General features: G+C 39.1%; 1 protein-coding gene across 1 annotated transcript in view; it reads right to left on the bottom strand.

The window, feature by feature from the left end:
• The window catches only part of LOC105918276 (lysophosphatidylcholine acyltransferase 1), a 33241-nt gene extending 31565 nt beyond the window's left edge, over nucleotides 1-1676 (bottom strand). The window contains exon 1 of the mRNA XM_012853326.3: nucleotides 1204-1676. Within this exon, the coding sequence (XP_012708780.2) occupies nucleotides 1204-1326 (123 nt within the window). The 5' untranslated portion in view covers nucleotides 1327-1676. The remainder of the gene's footprint in view (nucleotides 1-1203) is intronic.
• Between the last annotated feature and the right edge of the window lie 22209 nt (nucleotides 1677-23885).

Raw genomic sequence — 23885 nt, 5'->3', positions numbered from 1 at the left:
CACATTCACGCAAAACATTTGCCAGCCACAGCCTTCCAGATATGAATAATAGATCTTTGCTAATTTTACAGAACGTTCATAGAATACCATAAGAAGAGTAACCCCATGTTGGCAGACCTATTCTAATAACTTTACAAAAAAACTCAACTTGTGTGAATTACATTCAATTTCGGTCATTTTCCGTCAAACTTTTTTTGGGACCATTAACCACATGGTTATAGAGGTTTTAGTTCAAATAACATGTTAACTTTGTAAAACACGAGATATTCAGACAAAATAAAATGGACTAAAACTGAATCGTCAGGGGAGTAACAACAAAGCTAAATTGACATGAATGGCATATTTCGTTTACAGTACAGCTTTTACAGTATTACATTTAATTTCGGTCTCCCTTTTTTTCCCTATACAAACAATGCACAAAATAGGTTGGAAACAAACAGCAGACGTTCCCGGCAGTGTTGCTAAACCATAGCAGGTTGATTGTTTTTCTCCAAATAAGTAAGCAATCTCAAACAACGTTAATACAAAGTAATGGATCGATGCAAAGACTTCCAACAAGAGCGACATTTAAGTAAGAAGCGGTTTTCTGTCCCCCTCTCACACATGCTGGTTCCTGCTGTGAATGCTGCTTTGCATTAAATCCAACAATGCAAATGGAAACCCCAAGACAAGCAGCTAAACTGCAGTGTGTGGACGAACAAATAAAACTGTCATGTTTTATTTTATTTTATTTATTATGCCGATTAAAATGCGTGCTTGGTAAATGCACTGGAAAAGCATGCAGTTCAGAGCAACAAGCTATAGGCCCCTTCAGGACTAGCGGCCATGCTTCAGTTAACTGCATTTCATTTTAAAAGGGTTCATGAGTGAGAAAAACTGATTTTTCTGCGTAAATCCCGAATGTTTAAAATAAACACGTTGCTGACAACTCTGTTCATATTTGTTTTGGGCTCTCAACGAATTATATGAAAAGAAAAACGGGGTTACAGTTTTATATGTATAAAAAATAATAATCTCACGAAAAAAGTGACATGCACTCAGCTAATGTTAGCCGGTTAGCTTGAACTAGCACAGCTGACTAGAAGCAAACCGGAATAACTGACTGGCTGCATGATGGTGACACAGTCACTGTGTCGCACTTCACTGTTAAGGTCCAAAAATGAAACCAAGCATCCTGTTAGCGAGTAGCGAAATCATCCTTACCTTCGCCTTTTCCAGTGGAGTGAATTTCAAGACGTGCACAAAAGGGTTTCTGCACGGAGGAGGTTGGTCCATTTTCTTTCCCTCTCCTTCAGTCGCACTATGTCTGCTACTCGGCAACCTCATTCTTAGAAACACCGTTAGCTGAGGCTGCGGTTGGTACTTTTAAATGTCTTAAAAAAAAAAGCTGCCGAAAAGAAGAAGAGAAAAGAAGCCCCTCAAAGCAAACGGCGGTCCCCCCCTTTAACTGTCTTGACGGTGGCTAATTTAGGTGGAGGCAGTGCCAGGCTATTAGCGTTATCTTCCTTTCTTGGTCAGCATGGAGGGATAATGGTTAGCTCAAGGATTAACTGGGGATATCTGAAGTCACCAATATCTGTCTGCGCAAGTCTCCTTCCTCCACACAGCCTCCTCAGCAACCAGTCCTGTCCGCTAGCTCTCAATGCTAACGGAAGCGCGACTGCTTTCTCACGGCCGTGCGCATGCGCGACCACAACGGCACCGGCCAAGCACGACCCAATGCTGCCTTCAAAATCACGCCAAATGTGGTAAATTCAAGATTTCTACAACAGCATGGCATTAACGACGAATATCGATTGTGATTGTGAACGTATGAGAATAAAACTGATAAAACACGAAAAAAGTGTACGAAATAAAGATTAAATGCAGATCTTTTCTTATATCAATAGGAATAAGAAATATCAGTAAACAATGTGTTCAAAAAGTAGGACTAATGTATAAGATTATGTAATCCTTTCCTCTTTCCACTACTAATCAGCACTCAATAGATGAAGTGAATTCACTTCTTTACCGTGAAGCTACAAGAATCAATGTAAATGGTCCCAACTAACTAGACAGCATCATCTTCCAATGTGTTTGCCCAGTAAGCTGACTGCAGGGGTCCAACAGGGGCCTGTGATGTCTTTCAGATGCTTCAACACCAGTACAGACCTCAGGGCAACAGGTCTGTAGTCATTCAATCCTGCCTTTTTGGGGGACGATGGTGGAATGCTTGAGGGAGGAGAAAACCTCAAACAGATCCAGACTTTTTGAATATCTGAGTGAAGGCGGGGTGGGGTCCTCTGACACTAAAATAGCCTATTTACATGTCCCTCTTAGGGATCTTTTGTCCATGCAGGTAGCCTGTACAGTTGCTGGTAAGGGTTAAGGTAATCTTTTTGTTTGGGGGTGGGGGGTGGTTGGTGGAGTTGGAGGTGTGAATGGCTGTTTTTCAGACCCGCAGAAGACGCTGTTGAAATTGTCAGACAGCTGGCAGATCATCACAGTATGTGGGGGGGTTGGACTCCTATAGTTAGTGTCAGTGATCATGCCTGTGTCCTGGGCTGGGTGCTCAGGTGTCTACTGGCTGGCTCACTTCTGGTTGCTACTTTGCAAGGCCTGGACTCCCAGGCTCTGTCGGGGCTCTGCTGGGGGCTGGTGTGCCCTTGGGTCTCAGGTCTCTGGGCCCATGCTGAATCTGCTCTGGGGTAGCGGACTATGGGCGGAGCCTATGGGCTCATTGCTGCACCCCCATGTTGCTTCTGCACTGTAGCTGTCTGGGAAATGCTGTGGCTCTCCTCTGCTCTTCTCTGGGATGGGGGAGGCAGCATTCCCTGTATCCTTGTGTTGGTCCTCCTTGGACTCCTGCACTTTGGGTGACCTTTCAGATTTCTGGGGCTCTGGTCTCCCGGTGTCTGCCTTGCACTATTGAGCATTTTATTTATTGGGAAACCTTACATATACAATCACACTCTCACAAATACACACAGGTGTTACAGATCCAGGTGCTTACAGATAGACCTATATGCAGATAAACCCTATAGTTAGCTTTGGCTGTTACTCAATCCATATTGTAATAAATAAAATGTGTTTTTTTCTGTGACATCATCATATGCATTGGTTATATGTACCTGTGATACTTTCTCTGTTCTGTTCTTTCTATCTCTCCTTCTGCAGATGTAGAAGCAGACTCGTCTGTAACAGGTTTCTAACCATGCTATTGATATTGATAATTGTACGAGTAGTAAGGTACAGTCATTGTATATCTATTCATCTGTCTGTCCATCGGTCCATCCATGCCAACACCTTCTTTGCATGGGTAGTTAAAACAAACTGTCTATTTTGCATTTAATTTAGCATTTATAAATTCTAAATATTTTTTTTTTTATATTTAGCACATTTAACTTACTCAACGATTTTGGTGAGATACCTCTTTGTGAAATAATTTTTAATACATTTGTACTGGATAAAATCGGATAATACTTTGTCTGAAGTGTTAAAACTGAGGTTGATGAATCACACTTAGTTTGTCCAAAGCAACACATTGAACAGAATAATTACATCGTTTGAAGCGTTTGAAATATCCCTGATAGTTTCATATTATTGATATAGTTCAGTTCCAAATATAAAGGACCACCTGACAATGTATCTGTCATTTAGCATAAAGTTGTGACACTATTCAGCGGCGATGACGCTATGGCTGGGCTTTGCCGCTGCAAAAGTAATTATGTGCTGCCCTCTTGTGGTAGAGGCTTGTAATAGTTTCAGAAGGCCTACCATTCAGGACAAACGCCGCATTCCCTTTCAGTATAAAGGCTCACAAAAAAGGTACTACTATTTTTCAGCGTTTCAGAGCAAAATTTAAAATAAATCACTGTATTTTTGTTTCCAATCTCACTAACATCCCATCCTTGCCCCTTTCATCCTGGACTTGCCGTCAGCACATCCTGAAATGTGAAGATTAGTGCTTTGCAAAGAAATCACTTTTGTGAATTCCATTCAGGTTTTATTTCATACAGGACCTTGCAAGTATAAATTTAACATTTTCACATTGTGTCACATTGCAATTGAAAACTTCAGTGTGCTTCAGTGTATTTCAACAAATAATATTGAAATAAACTGAAAGGAAAAGAAACAGGCTTTTTAAAATGTTTTTATTTTTATGTACCACAAAAAAGTTTTTTTGTTATACATTTAAAAACCAAGTATCTCTATTGTGGCTCTAAAATTACAAAATATGGAAAGTTAAATGGCTGTGAATACTATAGAAAGTGGAAGATTTTAAGGAAGCTATGTTATTTTGATATAATTGTTTGAAACCCCTAAAATGATCTTGTATAATTTCTTTCACATCCTTGCTCATCTAATATAACGCTTGGAAACAGCGGCTAAAACCAACCTTCCAAAAGCCTGTCTTTCTAGTATAGACACACAAACTAGGAGAACAAAGGCTTATGCTCAATTTGAAACATATCACAAAGCCTGTTGTCTGAAAAAATTCAGCAATTTCTATCTGACTTTTATTTTCATCATGCCCTATCCAAACCCAAAGGAAAGTCTTCGAAAATTATATTTTTGACTTAAAGTTAATGCAAATTAAGAGTATAGCAACATAACCCCAAACCATTGTTAATGATAAACAGTGTTAAACTCTGTTGCTGTCAAGCTGAATTGCATGGGCACAGCAGTTTTGAAAGTTTTCCTTTTAGGAGGCCATTGACTGAAGAGCATGTTTGTTGACGCATGGTATGTGCTCAAGCATAGGAGGGAAAATTGGGCTGGTGCCAACATTTTATTTATGACACTGGATCTCCTCTTGTTCTTTTGTGCAATCATGTTTCTGCTTATGCTTTTTTTCTAAGAATGTCAAGGACAGCCAGTCAAACGCACATATCTGCAAAAACATGCACACGCAAGATTTGTAGGCTCAGACACACAAAGAGGGACCACGTAACTTCATATTTTAATTCCGATGTGCACAAATATGGAGCCAAAGTGCCCTGTGGGCTGACCATATCAGGTCGTGACATTTGCATTTGACAGGAATGACATCAGACAGGGTTAATGCTAGAGAAAATGGAGAGATAGAGAGAGAGAGGGGGGAAAAAAAGGAAAAGGTCCCCCTCCTCATTTCTCTAACACCCCTTTCGCGCTCCCTTTCCCTCCTTCAGTCCCACAGCTGAGGTGCTTAAATTAAAAAGGAAGAAATGCAATTTAAAGACATGGGGTAAACAATCACAAAACACTTGTTTCTAGAGGAGAGACAATTTCCTGGTGCCTTGTCCAATTTCTTATGGCCTGGAGGGCTGCCGCATGGGTTTTAACACCTGGTTCTACACCACTGATTAAAATTGTAATGCTGCTGTTGAATCAATCCATATGACATTTTGGAAAATACACAACTATCAGGACATTTTATATATATGTAGCATTTTTTCCCCTGTTGTTTTCATTTGGAAATCGAAAGGTGCAAGGTGGTGACTTGCTCTACGTGCCACTACTATGCCTTCCAACTATTTGAAGAGGTAAAGTAAAGCCTAAACATCTCATAAAAAGTATAATAATGCCATAGTTATTGCATGTTGTGTTTGCTCAAAAGCAAGACGAAAGGTTATGCTAAGAAAAATAGACATTTATCCAAGTGTATCTCAAACTGGAAAAGCCTAAAGAAGTGGCTAACTCTAATTAGGTAATTATAGGCATCAAGGTACGGTCTTGATCAAAGTGTTAAGGCAGCAGGAATGTTACAAGTATTTACATTTTCATTAGCTGGAATGTTACCAGATTGCAAATTAAACTTCAAAATGTAGGAGTGTCAAAAAATGATTCAATATTAAGACACAGCTGTTGTTGATCACTCTAAATTCTTGTTTAGGCATGCTTGACATGAGAGTTTCCAGTAGGCCGGTGGGATCGTTGCCCCATGTAGTGAAGATGGCTCGAGAAAGGGCAGCCACGGTCTAAAACTGAGGTCCGTTTTTGTAAGCCTTCTTTGCCATACATTCATAAAGTATTTTATTGGTAATTAGAAAAGAAGAGGAAATCTTCATTTGTCATTGCAATAAATTTTGTCTTCTGCATTTGATCCATCCCTTAAGGAGCAGTGGGCTGCCACTGAGTGGTGCCCTGGGTGCAATTTGGGGCTAAGAGTCTTGCACAGGGACTCATAGTGGCAGTCTGCTGGGTTCGAACCGCAGACTTACAGCCTTCTCAGAACACAAGCACAACATTCTAACCACTAGGCCACTACCACTCCCTGTAGAGCCAGAAGACATGCAAAACTGTCCAAAAGAGGATTGTTATTGTTCTTTCAGGTTAAAGTCGAAGAAGTCCTTTGTCAGATGAACTGTAACACTGCCCTGTTGAAAGACTGAGTCATCACCTCATAGACAAAAGAGGGATGGTCACTGAAATATCAATACCTAGCCAGTTATTGTTTGATAACTCTGCACAAACCCGAAGCTCCGTTGTTCTGTTAAATAAAAAAGCTGCCATTTGATGGCACTGGCTCCACTGTGTCACAAAGAAACAACCTTCATTAGGATTTCCTTGTCATATAATGTTTAAAGGTGCATAGCCACTTTATTTGACTTTTAATATATATATATATATATATATATATATATATATATATATATATATATATATATATATATATATATATATATATATATATATATATATATATATATATATATATATATATATATATATGCACAGTGGCGCAGTGGGTAGCGCTGTTGCCTTGCAGCAAGAAGCTCCTGGGTTCGAGTACACCCCTGGGTCTTTCTGCATGGAGTTTGCATGTTCTCCCTGTGCATGCGTGGGTTCTCTCCGGGTACTCCGGCTTCCTCCCACAGACCAAAAACATGACTGTTAGGTTAATTGGCCTCTCCAAATTGTCCTTAGGTGTGAGTGTGTGCGTGAATGGTTGTTTGTCTCTCTGTGTTGCCCTGCGACAGACTGGCGACCTGTACAGGGTGGACCCTGCCTCTCGCCCAGTGAACGCTGGAGATAGGCACCAGCAACCCCTGCGACCCCATGAGTGATAAGCGGTTTGGAAAATTGATGGATGGGTATATATATATATATATATACGTTGGTAGATCACTCTGGTTGCATACAAAGTTTTTTTGAAAGATCATCACGTCCTGCTGGCGTATTGGTTGTTCTTTTGGTGTTTTATGCTTTGTTTTTTCTCAATTTGTTAACAACTAAAGCCTTTTGTTTGATTTGATTTATTTATTTGAAAGGGGACAGGGGAATTTAATAAAACACATGACATGACAATTCATTAGATAAAAAAAGCCAGAATTAACCAAAGGCTATGTTTCATCTGGAATCCCCTGGCCATGATGATAAAAAAGCAATAAAATACAGGAATATGAGTACAACACCGACACACAGTTAGTAAGGACTGAACTAGACAACTCCTGACACACAGACAGTACAATACACCACAATACTGTATATATACAAATACAGCACAACCAATGTAGTTTAGTGGTGACCAATATTTATTTTTAATAACGGAAAAACGTCACTGAGCATGCACAACAGCGGATAAAACAAGGAAGCGGCTAATGGCTATTAGCATCTCCCAGCGAAACAATGCAGAATGGTCCAAGATCCAGTGAAAAAAGCGCTAAAAAAAACATGATTCCAAGAGTAAAAAGACTGGAATGCCGCTGAGAATACAGTATGAACGTTAGTGTTCACTGAAGAGGACACTAAACCTGCCGTTTGCTCAGATGTGACCGCAGAGTTGATTGATGTGAGTAAACGTCCTGATATGAAGTTCTTAAAGTTGCTGTAGATCGGTGGATTTAATTAATAACGGTTGGTCTTTGATCACAGCGAGCTGATGCTGTACTGCGAGGCATCGTAGAGCGTCAGGCTCAGTCCGACATTATTTACAAGTGATTTATTAATTAATCAAATTGGTGTTATGATAGTTCTGCGATACTGCTGGTGCCATGCCTGTTTATATCTGTTCTATTCATATCATATTGAGTTTGAAAAAAATATGTGAAAAATAAAATTTTACAAAAGTAACTCACTGAAGCAAGGCAGTTCGGTTTTCTACAGGGGGAAAGCAACCAGTGGTCTCTCTGTTAAAAGCCATAGCTGTAGGCTCTACTTGAGCAGTTTGTCGATTTAATTACCCAGATTAAAAACTTGGTATGTGTGTTGTTACACTATAACAACCAAAAGGCAAGCAGTAGTGTTTTCACTTCAGAAGTAAAGGAGCTAACTGTTTCTCTAGATCTCTGTATTTAGGGCATTGGTTTTGGAGGTCAGAAACATGGAAACTAAATGCAGCTTCCCCTTTGTTTAACTTAGCTACTAGAAAGTTTATTGTACCTATTTCTGATCAACTGAGGGGTCTTTAAAGTGAATGTCTGGAGAGCAGCTCTAAATTAAGCCCAAGACAATTCAGTCTTACCGTACATTGGCAGGATTTTGAATTCAATTATTTAACAAGCAAACAAGCCAATGCAGTGATTTTAGGACTGGTGTAATGTGACCAATATTGCACCTCTTGGTCAAGATTATATAGCAGCATTTTTCGTTGAGCTGCATTTGCATGTCTGATTTTTGTAGCAACCAGCAATGTCTATTGCAGACCCTGTAAGGAAAAGCAGATCCTGTCGCCGGAGGGCTGGTGCCTATCTGTAGTGGTCATTGGGCAAAAGATGGGGTACACTCTGTTAATCACAGGGCGAGAGAGACCTATTAAAGTCACAGTCATGTTTCTTGGACTGGGAGCAGAAGCTGAAGGACCCACAGAGAACCCAAAAATGCAAGTGGAGAACATGCACACTCCAGACAGAAAGAGCTTAGAACAGGATTTGAACCCTGGACCTTTGTGGTCCTGATTAAAAATAAAAGCATACAGCACTGAGTCTGTAAGAGAAAGGATTTATTGTGGTAAGGTTTTGAAAATGTTGTTTGGCAGATTTTGTGATTGAATTGATAGAAATGTTGAAATTTAGTCCATGAGGGTCTTCAGCCTCACTGAGTTGAGCACTTATCTCCAACCTTGCAGTTGTAGCAGCAACAAAAATACTTTCTTTTCTGGCTCAGAGACTTTGATCAGCTCTGGTCTTGCGTCAAAACAGCAATAGAAGTTTATTAATATAGTTTTCCATGATCTGTACAAGATATTGAATAAAGGGGCCCAACATTAGGAGCATTGAGGAACTCCACATCTTATCATCATTCAGTTACAACTGACAAAGAAACAAAGTACTCCCCATCAGCCAAGTAAGATCTAATCCAATCTACCACAATACCTGGCAGTATTAGACAGACGTAAAGTATTCTGTGAAATAAGCACGCAACTTTTATTTTCATGTTTTCTGTTTGTCCTCTGATAAAGTGAAAAGTATTTACCTCCAGATTATACTGGCATTTTGGTTGTAGCTGATGTAACTGTGTCTGTCCTTCAGTTCTGGTTGGAAACACTTCATGCCTTTGGTTGACTCCAGTTTTACACATCTGAAACCAAAAAGATAAACATAGGACAAATTGAGAAGACAAATCATACCTTGTCAAAGGGTTAGGAGTAAGAAAATACAAATGGATTTTTTTACCGGAGGGATTGTTTCAAAGCAGCTGCAGTGAGTGAAAGGGAAGGGATGAGGGAGAAGGAGAACACAAAGAGGAAATGTTCTGATTTTTGCACCACTATTATATCAGTACAACCCCTCAGGCCAATCATCTGAACCAGAGTGACAGACGAACTGTTGTTTGCTTCACACCACAGAAATGTTTTACTAGACCTTGCGCCCATGTCAATCAATGGTCAGCATGTTCCAAAACATATTCAACACACAAAGAGAACAGTTTGGCTTCAGGAAATGGCTTGTGCCTGAGATTGACAGGGGACTCTCTGGATATGTCAGTCAAAAAAAGGCCCTTTGTTTTATTTGTGTAACAATGAACCTTTCTCTTTATGTTATTCAGATGCATTTTCTCATCTTTTGGCACTACAAAAGATGGAAATACAAACATAAAACACCACTAAGAGTTTTATCAAAAGTCTATGGGTAATAGGAATTCACAACAGTCATTTCTGTGCAAAGCACTGATCTTCACATTTCATGATGTGCTGACGACAAGTCCAGGATGAAAGGGGTAAGGATGGGAAGCTACTGAGATCGGAAACGTTTGAAACCACAATTTCACAGAATGGACATTTGAAATCTGAGAGAGCCGTAGATCCCCTCTCTGGCATGGCATCTAAGCGGCTTCTCTCTCTTTTCTTTTTTTTCCCTCATCTCTTTCCTCTAGTCTCTCGTCTTTTCTTCCTGTCAGGCCTCTCCAGGTGTTGCGTTATCTCACAGCTAACACAGGAATCCACAAGCCATGTACATCTACGGTCCTTTGAAAATGGAAGCCACTTTTCGGCTCATCTCGGAAAGCACCTTCCATCGTCCTCTTGTCTCCTCGCAGAGATGAAGGGTCTCCGGCTAGAGGAGCAGGTTTTTTGTAACCAAAGCCACTTATTGGGCAGGGCAGTCAGTTGTAAGACAAGCAAGATCTTTGTGGTGAACACAAGAGCTTGGCTGTCCTCTTGCATGCCCGTCTTTCAGCATTATTCTTGTGGTAAGACACCTGTACAACTGTAATTTCACAAAGACAAAGACAGAAAAGGGGTTGACGTATAAAGAGGGATTATATAGGGAAATGTTTTTGATGGTTTTCTTTGTGAAAAAAAATCCCAGAGGTCTATTTGTGAAGGTTTGTGTATAGTAGGAAAACAGCAATACTCCATCTCAAAAGATACTTGCTTTAGGCAGATTAAAGGAGACACAATATCTACCCTTTTTTACAAGTTGAGACGCTGCAAATTGAACTGTTGGTCATTTGCCCCGATCACCGTTAGGTGCCTTAGTATTTTTCCTGATCGGTACGACCAGAAAAGCTCTATATGACTTAAATTTGTTCTCCATTTATGGCAGTTCATTAGCCAGTTAACACAAATATAAAACCCATTACATTTGCTCATGCTGATATCTTGTGGGCATTCAAACCGAGTGTCAGAATAGAGATTTAAAGAGATCCAAGTGTCTATGAAAATGGCAGATTTCTCATTGTAGCAGAAAAGAAGCACACTAGGTGCCGTTCCTGTCAGCCATGAACAGGAAACTGAGGCTACAACTCACACAGGTTCAACAAAACTTGATGCGAACAGATTGGAAAAACATTCCCTTTGAGTCTCAAAGTCAACTGCTACATTCATATGGTAGGGTCATCATTTTTCATAAACAGTACCAACACACAGATCCATTGTGTGTTATATTAATATCTTATTCTTATTTTTAGATTTTTAGATTTTTTTACCTTCTTATCTGGATGCTTCCTTTTCCCTTTCACGTGGCTGCTGATAAACCTGAATTTCTCCTACTGGTGAATTTCTCCTAATTTCTCCTACTGGTGGTAGAATATTGTGAGTGATATAATTTTGAGCCATTTTGGGCTCATCAGTACCACCTGAGTATTGTTTAAACATTGATACTTATTTGGGAGGGGCACTGTTTCGTTAATTAAGCATCTGGGATGTGCAATTACTTTATCTAATAGAAATAGATTTTTGTCTTTTTTGGCTGAACTTTTTCTTCCTACCAGAATGTTGTTACTGACCTTGTCCACCCTTTTATAAACACACTGTACCCGCAGTACAGCAGCTCACAAAGCTAAAAAAAAATCTCAGATGGGTTCCTTGAAATAATCAAAAGGTAAATTTTACTTAAATGGCAGTTTTCAGGGAACATCAAGATTGTTTCCAAGATCTTTTCTACAATTATTTAGTTTAGCAATTTTGGCTACTGTTAATGGTTCATCTCAGACACAAAAGAAAATGTTGAATTTTTGAGATGAAGAAAAAAAAACATAGAAAAAAAAGGCTTGCTTTTTTTTTGGGAAATAAAACAGAAATTCAATAAAATAGGTTTATATGTTGCCACAAGATATAGCAAAGTAAAAAAGCAAAAATAAATAAATACATAATCTTATAGACTTTACACTGTAGGAATAATGAATAAAGCAGGGTTAGAAGCTAAAGTGGGTGGAGATAAATATGTGGACAACAAATGTGTTGCCTTTTAAGTTACTGAAGTGACATATTTTTACCCTGCACATCTGAGTTCCTCACTGAATAAGATACCAGAAAAAAGACAAAAGCAAAGGGAGAGCTTGAGGTATATTTTTGAGTTTTTAAGTTATAGTTATAGTAATTTTAATAGTTAATAGTGAATTGCACTGCGGACCTCTGGTGCAGTTTTTCTTAACAACTCCCTTTCATTATTATTCAAAAGCATCTGGGTGCAAAACCATGTCTGCCTTTGAAGAGATGCCCTTTTATCCCTTTGAAGGCTTATCGTTTAACAACAAAAATGGACATGTGTTTCAAATATATAGACACAACAACAGAACTGGAGCGGGAGCTCGTGGCTTTGGAATGTGGATAAATTATAGAAGGCAGAAAGACACAACAGATAAAGTACCAAAGTACATGCACACAGACACATTCCAAATACGCACACTTTGCTGAGCTCTCATCAGGCAAGGAGTGTCAGCTAACGGAAACCACTGAAGGGGGACCAGTGTCTGAGTGGGCAATAGTGTCTGTTCAAGAAAACCAAGATGCTTGTGAAATTCCTGAACTTTCCTATGGATGTCAAAGCAATGGTCAGTTTGTGACTGCTTGTTTTTGCATTTGTATGTTCATCTTGGGCTTTTATTCGTCTATTGTTAAAAAGCTGCCCTCTGAATTATGTGATTACTCTGCAAGCATGTTGTGGCAGGTGTTGTGCTCCATAATTTAAGAGGTGTAATTCATTATTCATATGATTTGGTGTGAATTATACTAAGGGGCACACCCATCATTTTGGTTGTCAGGAAAAAAGGAGAAATATTCTAGTTTTCTGTGATGCATGTAAGGTCAGCAGTCCTTAAGATGTTTTTTGTATCAATCTAGATGAATTGTTTGTGCCTCTTGGAATTGCTTTGGTAGACCAGCCATCCCTGAGAAGCTGCACCGCTTCCATGTTTTCTCCATTCGTGGATAATCATTCTCACTGTGCTTTGCTGGAGTCCCAATGCCTTAAAAGTAGCTTTGTTTTCCTTTCCAGACTGACAGATGTCAGTGACTTTGCTTCTCATTTGTTTTTTTTTTTACATTTCTAATCAAAATTTCCAAATTTAGATTGGGCCACGATGTGTTGCTTTTTGAAATATTTTAGCCTTCTTCATGTTGTCAGACACATTAGACAAGCCTGGGTATGACTTCTGAACTGAACTTTCCAAAAGGTGTGGTTAATCACAGTTTGGTCACGATTGATAGATATCACACTGGACAAGGTTTATGGTATCTTTTCCCTACTTTTGTGTATTTCCATAAGTTATATTTGTATTTTTCAGAAACATTATGTGTAACAAAAAAAAGCAAAAACAGAAGAAGTATGTAAAGAGGAAAATGCTTTTTCACAGCACTGCAGACCGCAACGATCGGAAAGTCATTTCTCGTGTTGACAAACAGGCTTGCAAAATTAAACAAATTCAGAAATTCTTTATTTTAGTGGGTGCAATTGGTCAACATGCGTTGGATTGGAAAAGAGACAGCTTGGAAAAACAGAACAATGCTACAACTGAAGAAGGGGAAATGGTGCATCTCTCGCATCTTGACGTTCATATTCTTTTCTTGAATAAATTCCATGTCTCCACATCTGCCAACATTGCAATAAATGCAAACTTATTTTTTTTTCATCTGCTTTTGGCTGTCTCTCTGGTTGGTCCCTTTTTCTGAAAGGGCGATAGTGTTTAGTCTAATTGAGCACCTCTGGTGATGACAACTGTATCGAAGCAGAGGGTTTCTGACTTCACACTCTTACTGTTTGGCTTTCCCCATCATTTCCTGGTCTCCTGTGTGGTGGGGATGACAACCAAAGGTTCTGACTCTGAGCTTGCTTGTTTGGTTGTTTAATGCATATCTGACCCAGGAAATCCCAGGAGTCTTTAAGGACTTAATTGATTAATTTTACACATCTAAACAGACATAGATAAATGGGTGCATGTGTGATTCATGTAGAAGCATCTGACATGCAGTGCAGTTTCTTTCTTATTGCAGTACTATCTGTGAGCAAATGGTGGAGCTCTTGTGATGTTCCTTTGACCACTTTAAAGGTGGCTGTGGGGACCACGTCTTCATCTGTAACTATTCACATCTGCAAGTGTGCATACATGCATCATAAATGCTGTGTATATTTCCTTTTGTTTGTATGGTGCCACATGTACAATATATCTCCATATGGATACTTGAAAAATAAGGACAGGCTTTTGTGGATGATTAAATCCTGCTGGTTTATGTTGCATTTCTGTCTAGCTGTTTTTGTGGAGAAACACAAAATCAGCATTTTTTTCTAACACTAGTGTTTTGTTCAAGCATATAATGTTTATTTCTCCACTGGATTTTCCTTGTTTAATTGATAAAATAGGATGGGGAACTCACTTGGTTCTGTCAGTTATCAAAAATCATAGAAGGTGTCTGAGATTTCCTTTAACTTTTAGCACCTACTAAGTTTTTAAGTTGGCTTTGCGTACTTGATAAAGACAAAAAACTAAAAACAACAGCAACAAAACAGTAACATACACCATAGGAAGTTTTGCTGTTTAAACATTTGAAGCCTGACACAGGAAACAATATTCACAAAAATGAACTGATGATTTTGAATAAAATATCTTACTGTTGATACTGGGATAGTTTTACGTTAGTAAAGTATATATTCACAATTTTGAATATATGTATGATGATAAATGGGAGATTGAAGTCAAAATATATTTCTTCCAGTATATTCAGCTCAAAATGAAGTTAATTTTAATTTCAAATTCTGTTTATTTATATAGCAGCAGTTCAAAACATGTCTCAAGGCACTTCACGAAAAAAGTACATTAAAGTGAATCATACAGATAAATTACAAGTCAGTTACATACTTTTCAATTGATCCTAGACATCAAATGATGCAAGGTCAATTTATTATTCAAATTGATTGAAGTTTTCTATCTACGGAAACCCAGCAGATTGCATCGAGTCATTGACTTGCCGTCTTCAGTCCTTCTGGATGAGCCTGTAACAATAGTGGACAGTTGCTTTTTGAGAATGAATGTAGCGACAGCGGAAAGAAAAACTCTCGAAGAAACCTCCAGCAAAATCAGGCTCAGTGTGAATGGCAGCAGCAGCCTAGCAGATACCTCCACAAACCAATAAAATAAAAAATAAATAAACTAGCACCGGCCCATACAATATACCTGTATACCTATCACAAGTATCACAATAGATAACTATTTACTAGCCTTTTCTATTAAAAATTAATTATATTTAGGTTAATATTTCCTGTATGTATTATAAAAAGTCTTTAAAATATCTAGATATTTTATCTTCTGTAACAATTCCAAAACAATGATGTGTTGTGAATTGGAATTGACACAATACAAATAAACTGAAATAAAACTGAACACAGGCATCTTGCCATAGACTAAAAACATGACTACAAGCTTAATCTAAGGCTACGTTCACACTGCAGCCTGAGGTAACCCAATTCCGATTTTTTTGCCCATATGCAACCTGTATCTGATCTGTTCATGAACAACACAGATCGGATTTTTTCAAATGTGACCCAGGTTGCTTGGATATGTGGTCCTGAATCCGATACGTATCTGATCTTTTCATATGCGACCTGTGTCTGTACGGCCAGGTCGCATTCATCCGACCTACACATCATTGATACTTGACAAACGTCACTAACGGTGGACCTGGCAATGCCAAAGAGGTTGGCTAAAAAAAAAAAAAGAAAAAAAAAGAGGTTGGCTATTGTGTGGTAACAAGCACCTGTTACAAGTCAATTCAGCCCCACAGCAACACGTTTACTTGCTGCTATGCTCGCCGAAGATGTGTGTTTTTACGTGAGAGCGCTAAAGAGATCCGTTCCGACGCACATAATGGTTGCCTTTGTCATTCGAAAATTATGAATGAAGTCCGTATCAGTAAAGCCGTTCACATCACTAAAATGTGGCTCTCTTCCTTTTCGATCTTCTTAAAAAGATTGCGTAAAGTGCTGGCTCTGGTTGGAGAATAACGTAAAGAACGCAAGATATGCTGCAGCATTACGATCCATGTTTACTTCCGCAAACAATGAGCACGCTTGCTACGTATGACGTCATTGCGTCCTCTACTGCGCATGCGGGACACTTAGGCGTATAAACGCAGTTCACACAGGAGATCACATACAAGTCGCATATATTTGGAAATGTGAACAGACACGCAAAATAATCCGATTTCACAAAAAATCGGAATTGAGCATCAAGGCCTGCAGTGTGAACGTAGCCTCTTGCTCACTGACTATGCATGTTTGAAGAACAAATTTAGCATTTTTTGTTGCTGAACATGTGCAGAAGGTTTATTGTAATAGAATAGAATCTTGAGATCCGATAATTCAGCCCACACAGGAATGAATATTTGAAAATGTTTATTAAAAGAACTAGTGTTACTGGAACTGGAACTGACGGAAGCAATCTCTGAAACCACTTATCAGAATGTGAGAGGTTGCACTGGTTCTGAGAGAGTAATCCAGAGGATCTGTCTGGGTGATTTGAATCACTGACTGACTGATCCACTTCATGTAGTCAGCTTGCAGGGCAGGGGAAGAAGGGGAATCCAGTCTCTGGACTTGGGTCATACACCGGAGATCAGTAGACCTGGTTTAGGTGTCCAGTAGGGCTGGGACTAGAGGTGAATCCAGAATCCAGACGAGAGAATCAATAACGGGTGGCAGAATCCAGGCAGAGGTAAACAGACAGGGGCAGAGACAGGAGACAAATCTGAGAAACACACCCAAGGCAGTGGTATCAGACAGAGGAAGTCGAGGTCCAGACACAGAAGCCAACAGGAGAATCCGACAGTGGTAAGACAGGCAGGAGAAATCACAGAAACGAGACAGGTCGAGATCAGGAAGCCGATAGAAGAACGCTACATGGTTTATTCACATGGTGGCTTTCAAAAATCTGCCAGTTACACGCTGGGAGAGCCTGGAATATATTGTGCTCATCCCAGGTGCAGTGACCTCACTTAATGCGGTACCGCGCGCGAGCTATTTTTAGAAACACAACGTCACGATGACGTCACATCACGTGGTACGCAGTGGGGCAAACTCCGGAAAGCCGCCGTTGTTTCGCTGTAAGAGACGTGAGTTAGCCTAGGTTTTACTCGGTAAACGACTGCTTTTTCCAAATCTAAGACCATGGTTTTTAAACATTGTTGCTATGGAACGTGCAACAGCGACTCGAGTTACGCTGATCGGCCGTATATGAAGGATGTTTTCTTCAAGACTGCCAAGGAGAAATGTGTGCGCTGGGTACACCGGTGCGGTCGGCCTACACAACAGTTCAACCCGGAAAAAGTTACCAAATTCAAGTACATATGTAGCAAGCATTTTGTCGGAGGAAAGGGCACAACCGAAGAACATCCTGACCCAATTCCAGCGACATCAAGTCAAGGTAAGAGTATTTTGGTGGCCGACATGTTAATAAAGTAGCGCCTGCTACCATGACAGCATATAGGCTATCATGGTAGCAGGCGCTAACATGATAGCCTGCTACCAGGCTTACTCAAAAACATTTCAAATAAGACAAACATTAAACATATACCCATTCCTGGACGGTGATTGCAAACAACAACAACAAAAAAAAAAACGGCCGACGCTGCCATGATCGCCGCGCAGGAAAAAAAAACAAAGCTTACCGTTCATCAACTCGGCCAGTTTTCCAGTCTTTTTAAGCCCTCGAACCTCAAGCCATCGTTTGAGCTGAAGGTTGGTGTGTTCTTCCACAGTGCGACCAGTAAACCATGTGCCTGGGACATCGTCTTGGGAAAGTTTAACGGCTGTAAAGTCGGTCATATCTGTTATCCGTGCATTCTCTCCTGTATGCGTTCTCTCCTGTATGCCCTACCTAAGCGGCAAAAGGGGCGTTGCTCTTGAGACGGTGACGTCACGTGCGAGGTACCGCATTGGAGCCGCCACAGGTGTAATTGCTCAGACCTTGATTACCAAGTGGCGCAGAGAGCAGGAGCTGGGAATGACGTCACACAGACTGCAGACCAGGTTTTTTCATGCAGGATCAGATGGATTCATTACAGTTTATGTGCAGAATGAAGCATGCAACATGTTTTGTCTCGTTTGAGAAGTGACACCAAACAAATCGAGAGGACTGGCTTGGGAACGTGCAGCAACGAAACTTTATGTTAACCTTTTTCCACAACTCGGGACTAAACAGAATTACACACCAATAACATCAAGCTGAACATAAATCTCACACATTCTGGAGAAAAATCAGCTGACGTTATCATCCAATCAGCCCAAGCTCTGTACATAATATAAATGCAGTTGGAGACATCTCTGTTGATGACAGGGCATTTTCCCAACAGCTACATTCAGGGTCATCTGGTACACTAGGTAGTATCAAAACAAGTGCAGTCTAAATTTTAACATTTTATTTATTCTCAAATGTGGACATAGTCTTATTAAGAAATTTCTAGACATCACCATTGACAAATTTCAAGTGGATATTAGGCTATATTGTTGTATAATTCATCTATCCAGGTTTTGGCAATGCCTGCTTATAATACTTTACTCATTAAACACAAGCTAACCTACTCTCCAGTTTTAAACTTTACACTGTTTTAAGTATTATGACATTGAAAAATTAAATACATTTCAGAAATTAAAAATGATTGTTTTATAATTGTTTAAAGTAAAAGAAAAATCACACATTTTAATTTCTTTTTCTTGATTGAAGCATACCAAGATCACACTGAATGGTGATTTTTTTTTTCTTTTATAACTGCAATGTATCAATAGCCCAGTCAGAATGACTTCCCTTTTCCTTTCATAATCAACCCTTAGACCAAACACAGGGAGCGCATTTAAAGCATCATTAATTTCTCCTGAGCAGCTAATCTGGGTTGTTTTTGTATCTCATGATAAAGGTGTCTTCAGTATGATTTAGAGTTCAAACAGAATGTGTCACATAATAATAATGAAAATGCACCCATAAAACAACAAGAAGAGGGATGTTACTGTACTTCTAATGATGCAAGATTCTTGTTAAAATAAATATTTCACCACAGGGTGATTAAGCATTGCAGCATTTTATTATACCCGATGTTCCAAGCAGTATTATAGGACAGCATAAAAAAAACACAGTGTAAATCCTTTTGGCTCATTTAAAATCTAGCCGTCTTCCAACCCTTTACATGTAGTTGAAACTGTCTCAGCACAATGGCTGACATTGGTCTTGCAGCAAAGAAAACAATGGCCCTACATGCTCCTATCAAACCCTTACTTAAATCCCCCCCTTTCACTCTGTGTCGTTCTTCCTTGTATCTGGCTGGGACTTACAAGTCTCCGACTGTGACATAAGGGATTCCAAGTTGTCCACTCCTAACAGATTACACAAGGATGCAAGACAAAAGGACAGCAACACAGCCAGTGCATTTATTTTCCTCTGTGAACGGATGGAGAATGAAAAGAGATGACACAAGAAAAATGAAACTGAGCAAAAACAGAAAGAAAATGTATAAGAAATTATCATGTCTGGATATTGATATTTATGAGGTCAAGCACATCTAGAGGGACGAGAATACTAAAAGAAATGAGAGAAAAGAGTGGGGAATAGGAAGCCTTTTTTATGCTCCAGCTTGTTATCTTCGGTCCAAGCCAGCATCTTTATTCTACCAGGAGAAAATGCTAATCATTAATCTCAGGCTGCATGCTACGTCTCTGTTTAATAGCTGATAGGGAGTCTCCACAGGCTGCCTTGCTTCTTTGTTTAAAATGACACATAATGGGTGAGAGCCTTATCAGTGGCTCAGTGTATTCTCTCTCCCTTTCTCCAGCATCCCAGTCCAGTGTAAAGGAACATGGGGGAAAAAAATGCTGCGATTGATTTGGAGCCAGGGATAACTTAATCCATCAATTTAGCATGGACTGAATATTCAAAAGTAAGTGTTTGGAAAGGGAGGACAGTTTCAAAGACAAAGGGAAAGCAAGGGCAAGAAAATGGATAATGAACAGAAATGAGTTTGTGTCCGAACACCAACTCTCGTCTTTAAACAAAAGCTATCAATGGAGACAAAGTTAAAATTGACTATGTGTAGAAAGAAATACAACAGCATAATATAACTTTATAAACAAGAGAGCAGCAATATTTACCATAAAGGACAACAGATAAAGAAGTAGATTTAAAACTAAGCTGTGTTCACACTGCAGGTCTTGATGCTCAATTGCGATTCTTTTTTTCTGAAATCCGATTTTTGGTGTGGTTGTTTATACAACTGTTTAAATGCGACCACCGTCAGACTCCTGTCTGAACGGTACACCACCTCAAGGCGACCTGCATGTGCAGAGGGAGTAGATGTCCCACTGCATTGTTTACAATGCTAAAGGATGTAAAGTTTTATCTAAAAACAACATAGTAGACAGAAATAAATCTGTATTGGTCTTTGCAATTGCACATTCCAGCAAAATTTGTCTTAAATCTGGGGCTAAGGATCTTGCTCAGGGACCCATAGTGGCAGTCTGCTGGGTTCAAATCGGGTACTTACAGCCTTCCCAGAATGCAAACACTCTATTCTAATCACTACAATGCAAAAGGGAACTAAGAGTAAGTAAAATCTTCTTGAAACAAGTATATTTATCCTTGATTTGAGCAGGTAAAGAAGATTATCTGCCAAAGGAATAAACGTTTTGCACTTAAAAAAGGAACAACTCCTCTCCATCTTATTTAAAATGCAGTATTTCTAATTATCTTGTTTTGGGGTCAAAATACTCATTCCATTGTCAGATAATCATATTTACCTGCTCCAATCAAGGACAAATACACCTATTTTGATAAAATTGTACTTACTTTTAGTTCCCTTTTTGCAGTGTACGCCACCACTCCCAAGCAGTGGATACTGGTGTTTTTATGAAGTTGTTGAGGAATGAGAGGCAGCAACATAAGGACCACATCATAACAAGAAGCACAGCTGGCCTTTTGTGGATCGGTGACTACTGTTGCTCTAGACTGGAGAAATCTGTGTGGACGTGTTGTGAGAGCCAGGATATTGGCATAAAGTTGGAAATATGACAAGATCGTTCAGACGGCAGACGCTTTGAAAATTATGGGATACATACCTTATTTAGTACCACATGTAGAAGTGACACAAATTAGATTTTTTTTAAAAGAAAATATTGTAATTGAGCTGTTGACATTGCTATGAGAAAGACTGATATGGGTCGCATAGGGGCAAGAAAAAAAAAAATCAGATTTGGGTCTCATTTGCCTGCAGTGTGAATGTAGCCTAAGAAAAGTTTATTGTATTGTGAAGTGATAGTTTACTTTAATAGCTGCAACAATTCTGTTTTAAAGTTATAAGCAGTTTATATGCTACCTGTAATCAATAACGTAATTGTGAGATTGCTATGATAAAACACAGTTAACTGCTATTCAGCTCAATGCCTGGGAATTGGTAAGAGGTCATTCATTTAAAGAGACCGCACCAAAACAAGCTGCTCTCAGACTAACCTCAGTGGGGCAACAATTCAGACCAAAGCATTGCACTTCTACTTTAAATTTACTACAACTGAATGATTTAAATGTAAAAAGAAAGGCATTAAAAAGCACAATATGTCCCATCTAAGAAAAAAATACATATATTTTAGAGAAATAAAATAAGGATAAAATTAAAAATATGTGCATGTATGCGTATGTATACACCATTTTTTTACTTGAACCATGGAGACTAGAAGGCAAGTTGTGATTGTGCAAATTTGCTTATTTTATTTTACAACTAAATACTAAGGCTGTAAATTGCTCATTGTGTTCATTAGGGAGACAGCCTGAGGAAAGAAACTGTCTCTGTGGCAGCCGGGTTTGTGGTTCTGACTGCACCAATAGACCAGCTGATCCACCTCCTCTGTGTGTAGACCTGTCTTTATCCTGTATCAAATCAATGGCAGTGGTGTCCTCTGCAAACTTCAAGAGTTTCATAGAGGCGTCCACTGAGGTGCAGCCCTTCATGTATATAAGGAGAAGAGAAGTGAAGAGAGAACATCCCCCTGGTGGGCAGTGGTGCTGATGGTCTCATCTACCAACATGCTTGCCCAGTAAGCATACTGTGGGGGGTCCAACATGGGGCCTGTTATTTCCTTCAGATGCTTCAAAACCAGTCACTCAAAGAATTGCATGACCACAGACATCAGGGCTACAGGTCTCTAGTCATTTAAGCCCTTGATTGTCCATTTCTTGGGGACTGCGATAATAGTTGAGGTTTTAAAGCACAAAGGAACCCCAAACAATTCCAGAGACTTGTTGAAGATTTGAGTGAAGATGAGGGCCAGACAGTCAGTGCAGGCTTTCAGGCACAAGGTGGAGATACGTTCTGGAGCTTTCCTGATCATCTGACATTTAACTTTCAATTATTAGTGAAAAGCCGGCAGGAGTCTGAAAACAAGGTTCTGGAAATCAAATGTTCTCTCCAGGTATAGCAAACCTTGACTGCCAACCGGGGAAGCATTATGAATGGACATCTCCATCTTAATAATTCAAGAAAATGTTTGAGTATTACACCGCTACATTCTCACTTAATAATATTAATGTAAAAGTTTACTTTGTGTCACAGAAAGTGTAATATGACAAACTTCAATCAGCGTTTTTTGCTGTTCTTGGCGGCCATTACGCTTCTGTTAGAACAATCCGCTTTGACCCCACCCCAACAACTCTGGGATAATCTGAAAGTCCTACCCCCAGAACAAGACCTTTTCTCTGGGAAAATTTAGACTTTAGAGATTAAAATTACTTTGGTAAAATTGAATCGAAAGGACTGTCAACATCACAGGTAATGGCTAAGATTCCCTGCAATGGAAAATTAACTCTTGTTTAATATCTGCTTAAAAGTTGCCAATTTCAAAAGGTATGTTTAATCTAACAAATTATCCTAATCAGAACACATTTTATAATTTGTTGAACATGATTATATTTAAATTGGAATCTGTGTATGACTTGAGGGGACCTTTTTTTTTAATTGATGCTGTATAAATGAACTGAACTAAATTGCACCGATCTTTATAGGTTTGTTTTGTAATTTCACTTCTTTTTATCACTCCGTGTTTTCAAAATCAAGTCTTTAAGCTTTTTAAGATTTCTTTTAAGACACCCTGACAAAATGTTTTAAAAAAAATCCCCCATCAGAGCTACAGTATGTAGAGGGGCTTTAAACCAAAAGAGAGTTTAGAGATACCAAATTCCAAGGTCAGGCATAAAAGGAGAAATCAATTCAGGCTTCTTTTGTGTTGGAAAATTGCATCTATGTTGCATACACTGTAAGATCTTGAGATGAAATGAGAAGCTAAGACAATGATTAAAGTGACTTTAGTTTTGGATACAAAAAATATGATGGCAAGAAAACATTTTGTCTATCCTCAGTTTCCTACCCAAAGCTATTGAATATCAATCAAAGTGGACTTGATTGATATCAAGTCCACTTTGGAAAAAATGAAAGTCTATCCAAAACACTGAATGTACCAAGAACAGTAAAACCTAATGACCATTTTTTTTTTTTTTTTTTTTAGAATTCATCACAAGTATGATATTGGCATCTTGTTAAACTGGTTATTTAATCTTTTATTTTATTTTTTACCATCCTATTTCACAGAGAAATCCTGTTTTAAGGAAGTGAGTTCTTCACCTAACCGTCTGCATTGACACCCAGCCACTGGAAACTATTGCACATGTCCTGCTAAAAATAAATCCAATACAAGAGAATGTTTTTCTAACGTGAAAATCCCACGAGGCTTACACTGGATGCA

Source organism: Fundulus heteroclitus, unplaced genomic scaffold, assembly GCF_011125445.2.
Source record: "Fundulus heteroclitus isolate FHET01 unplaced genomic scaffold, MU-UCD_Fhet_4.1 scaffold_366, whole genome shotgun sequence".
Classification (NCBI taxonomy): Eukaryota; Metazoa; Chordata; class Actinopteri; order Cyprinodontiformes; family Fundulidae; genus Fundulus; species Fundulus heteroclitus.
This window is presented reverse-complemented; position numbering and strand designations above follow the sequence as displayed.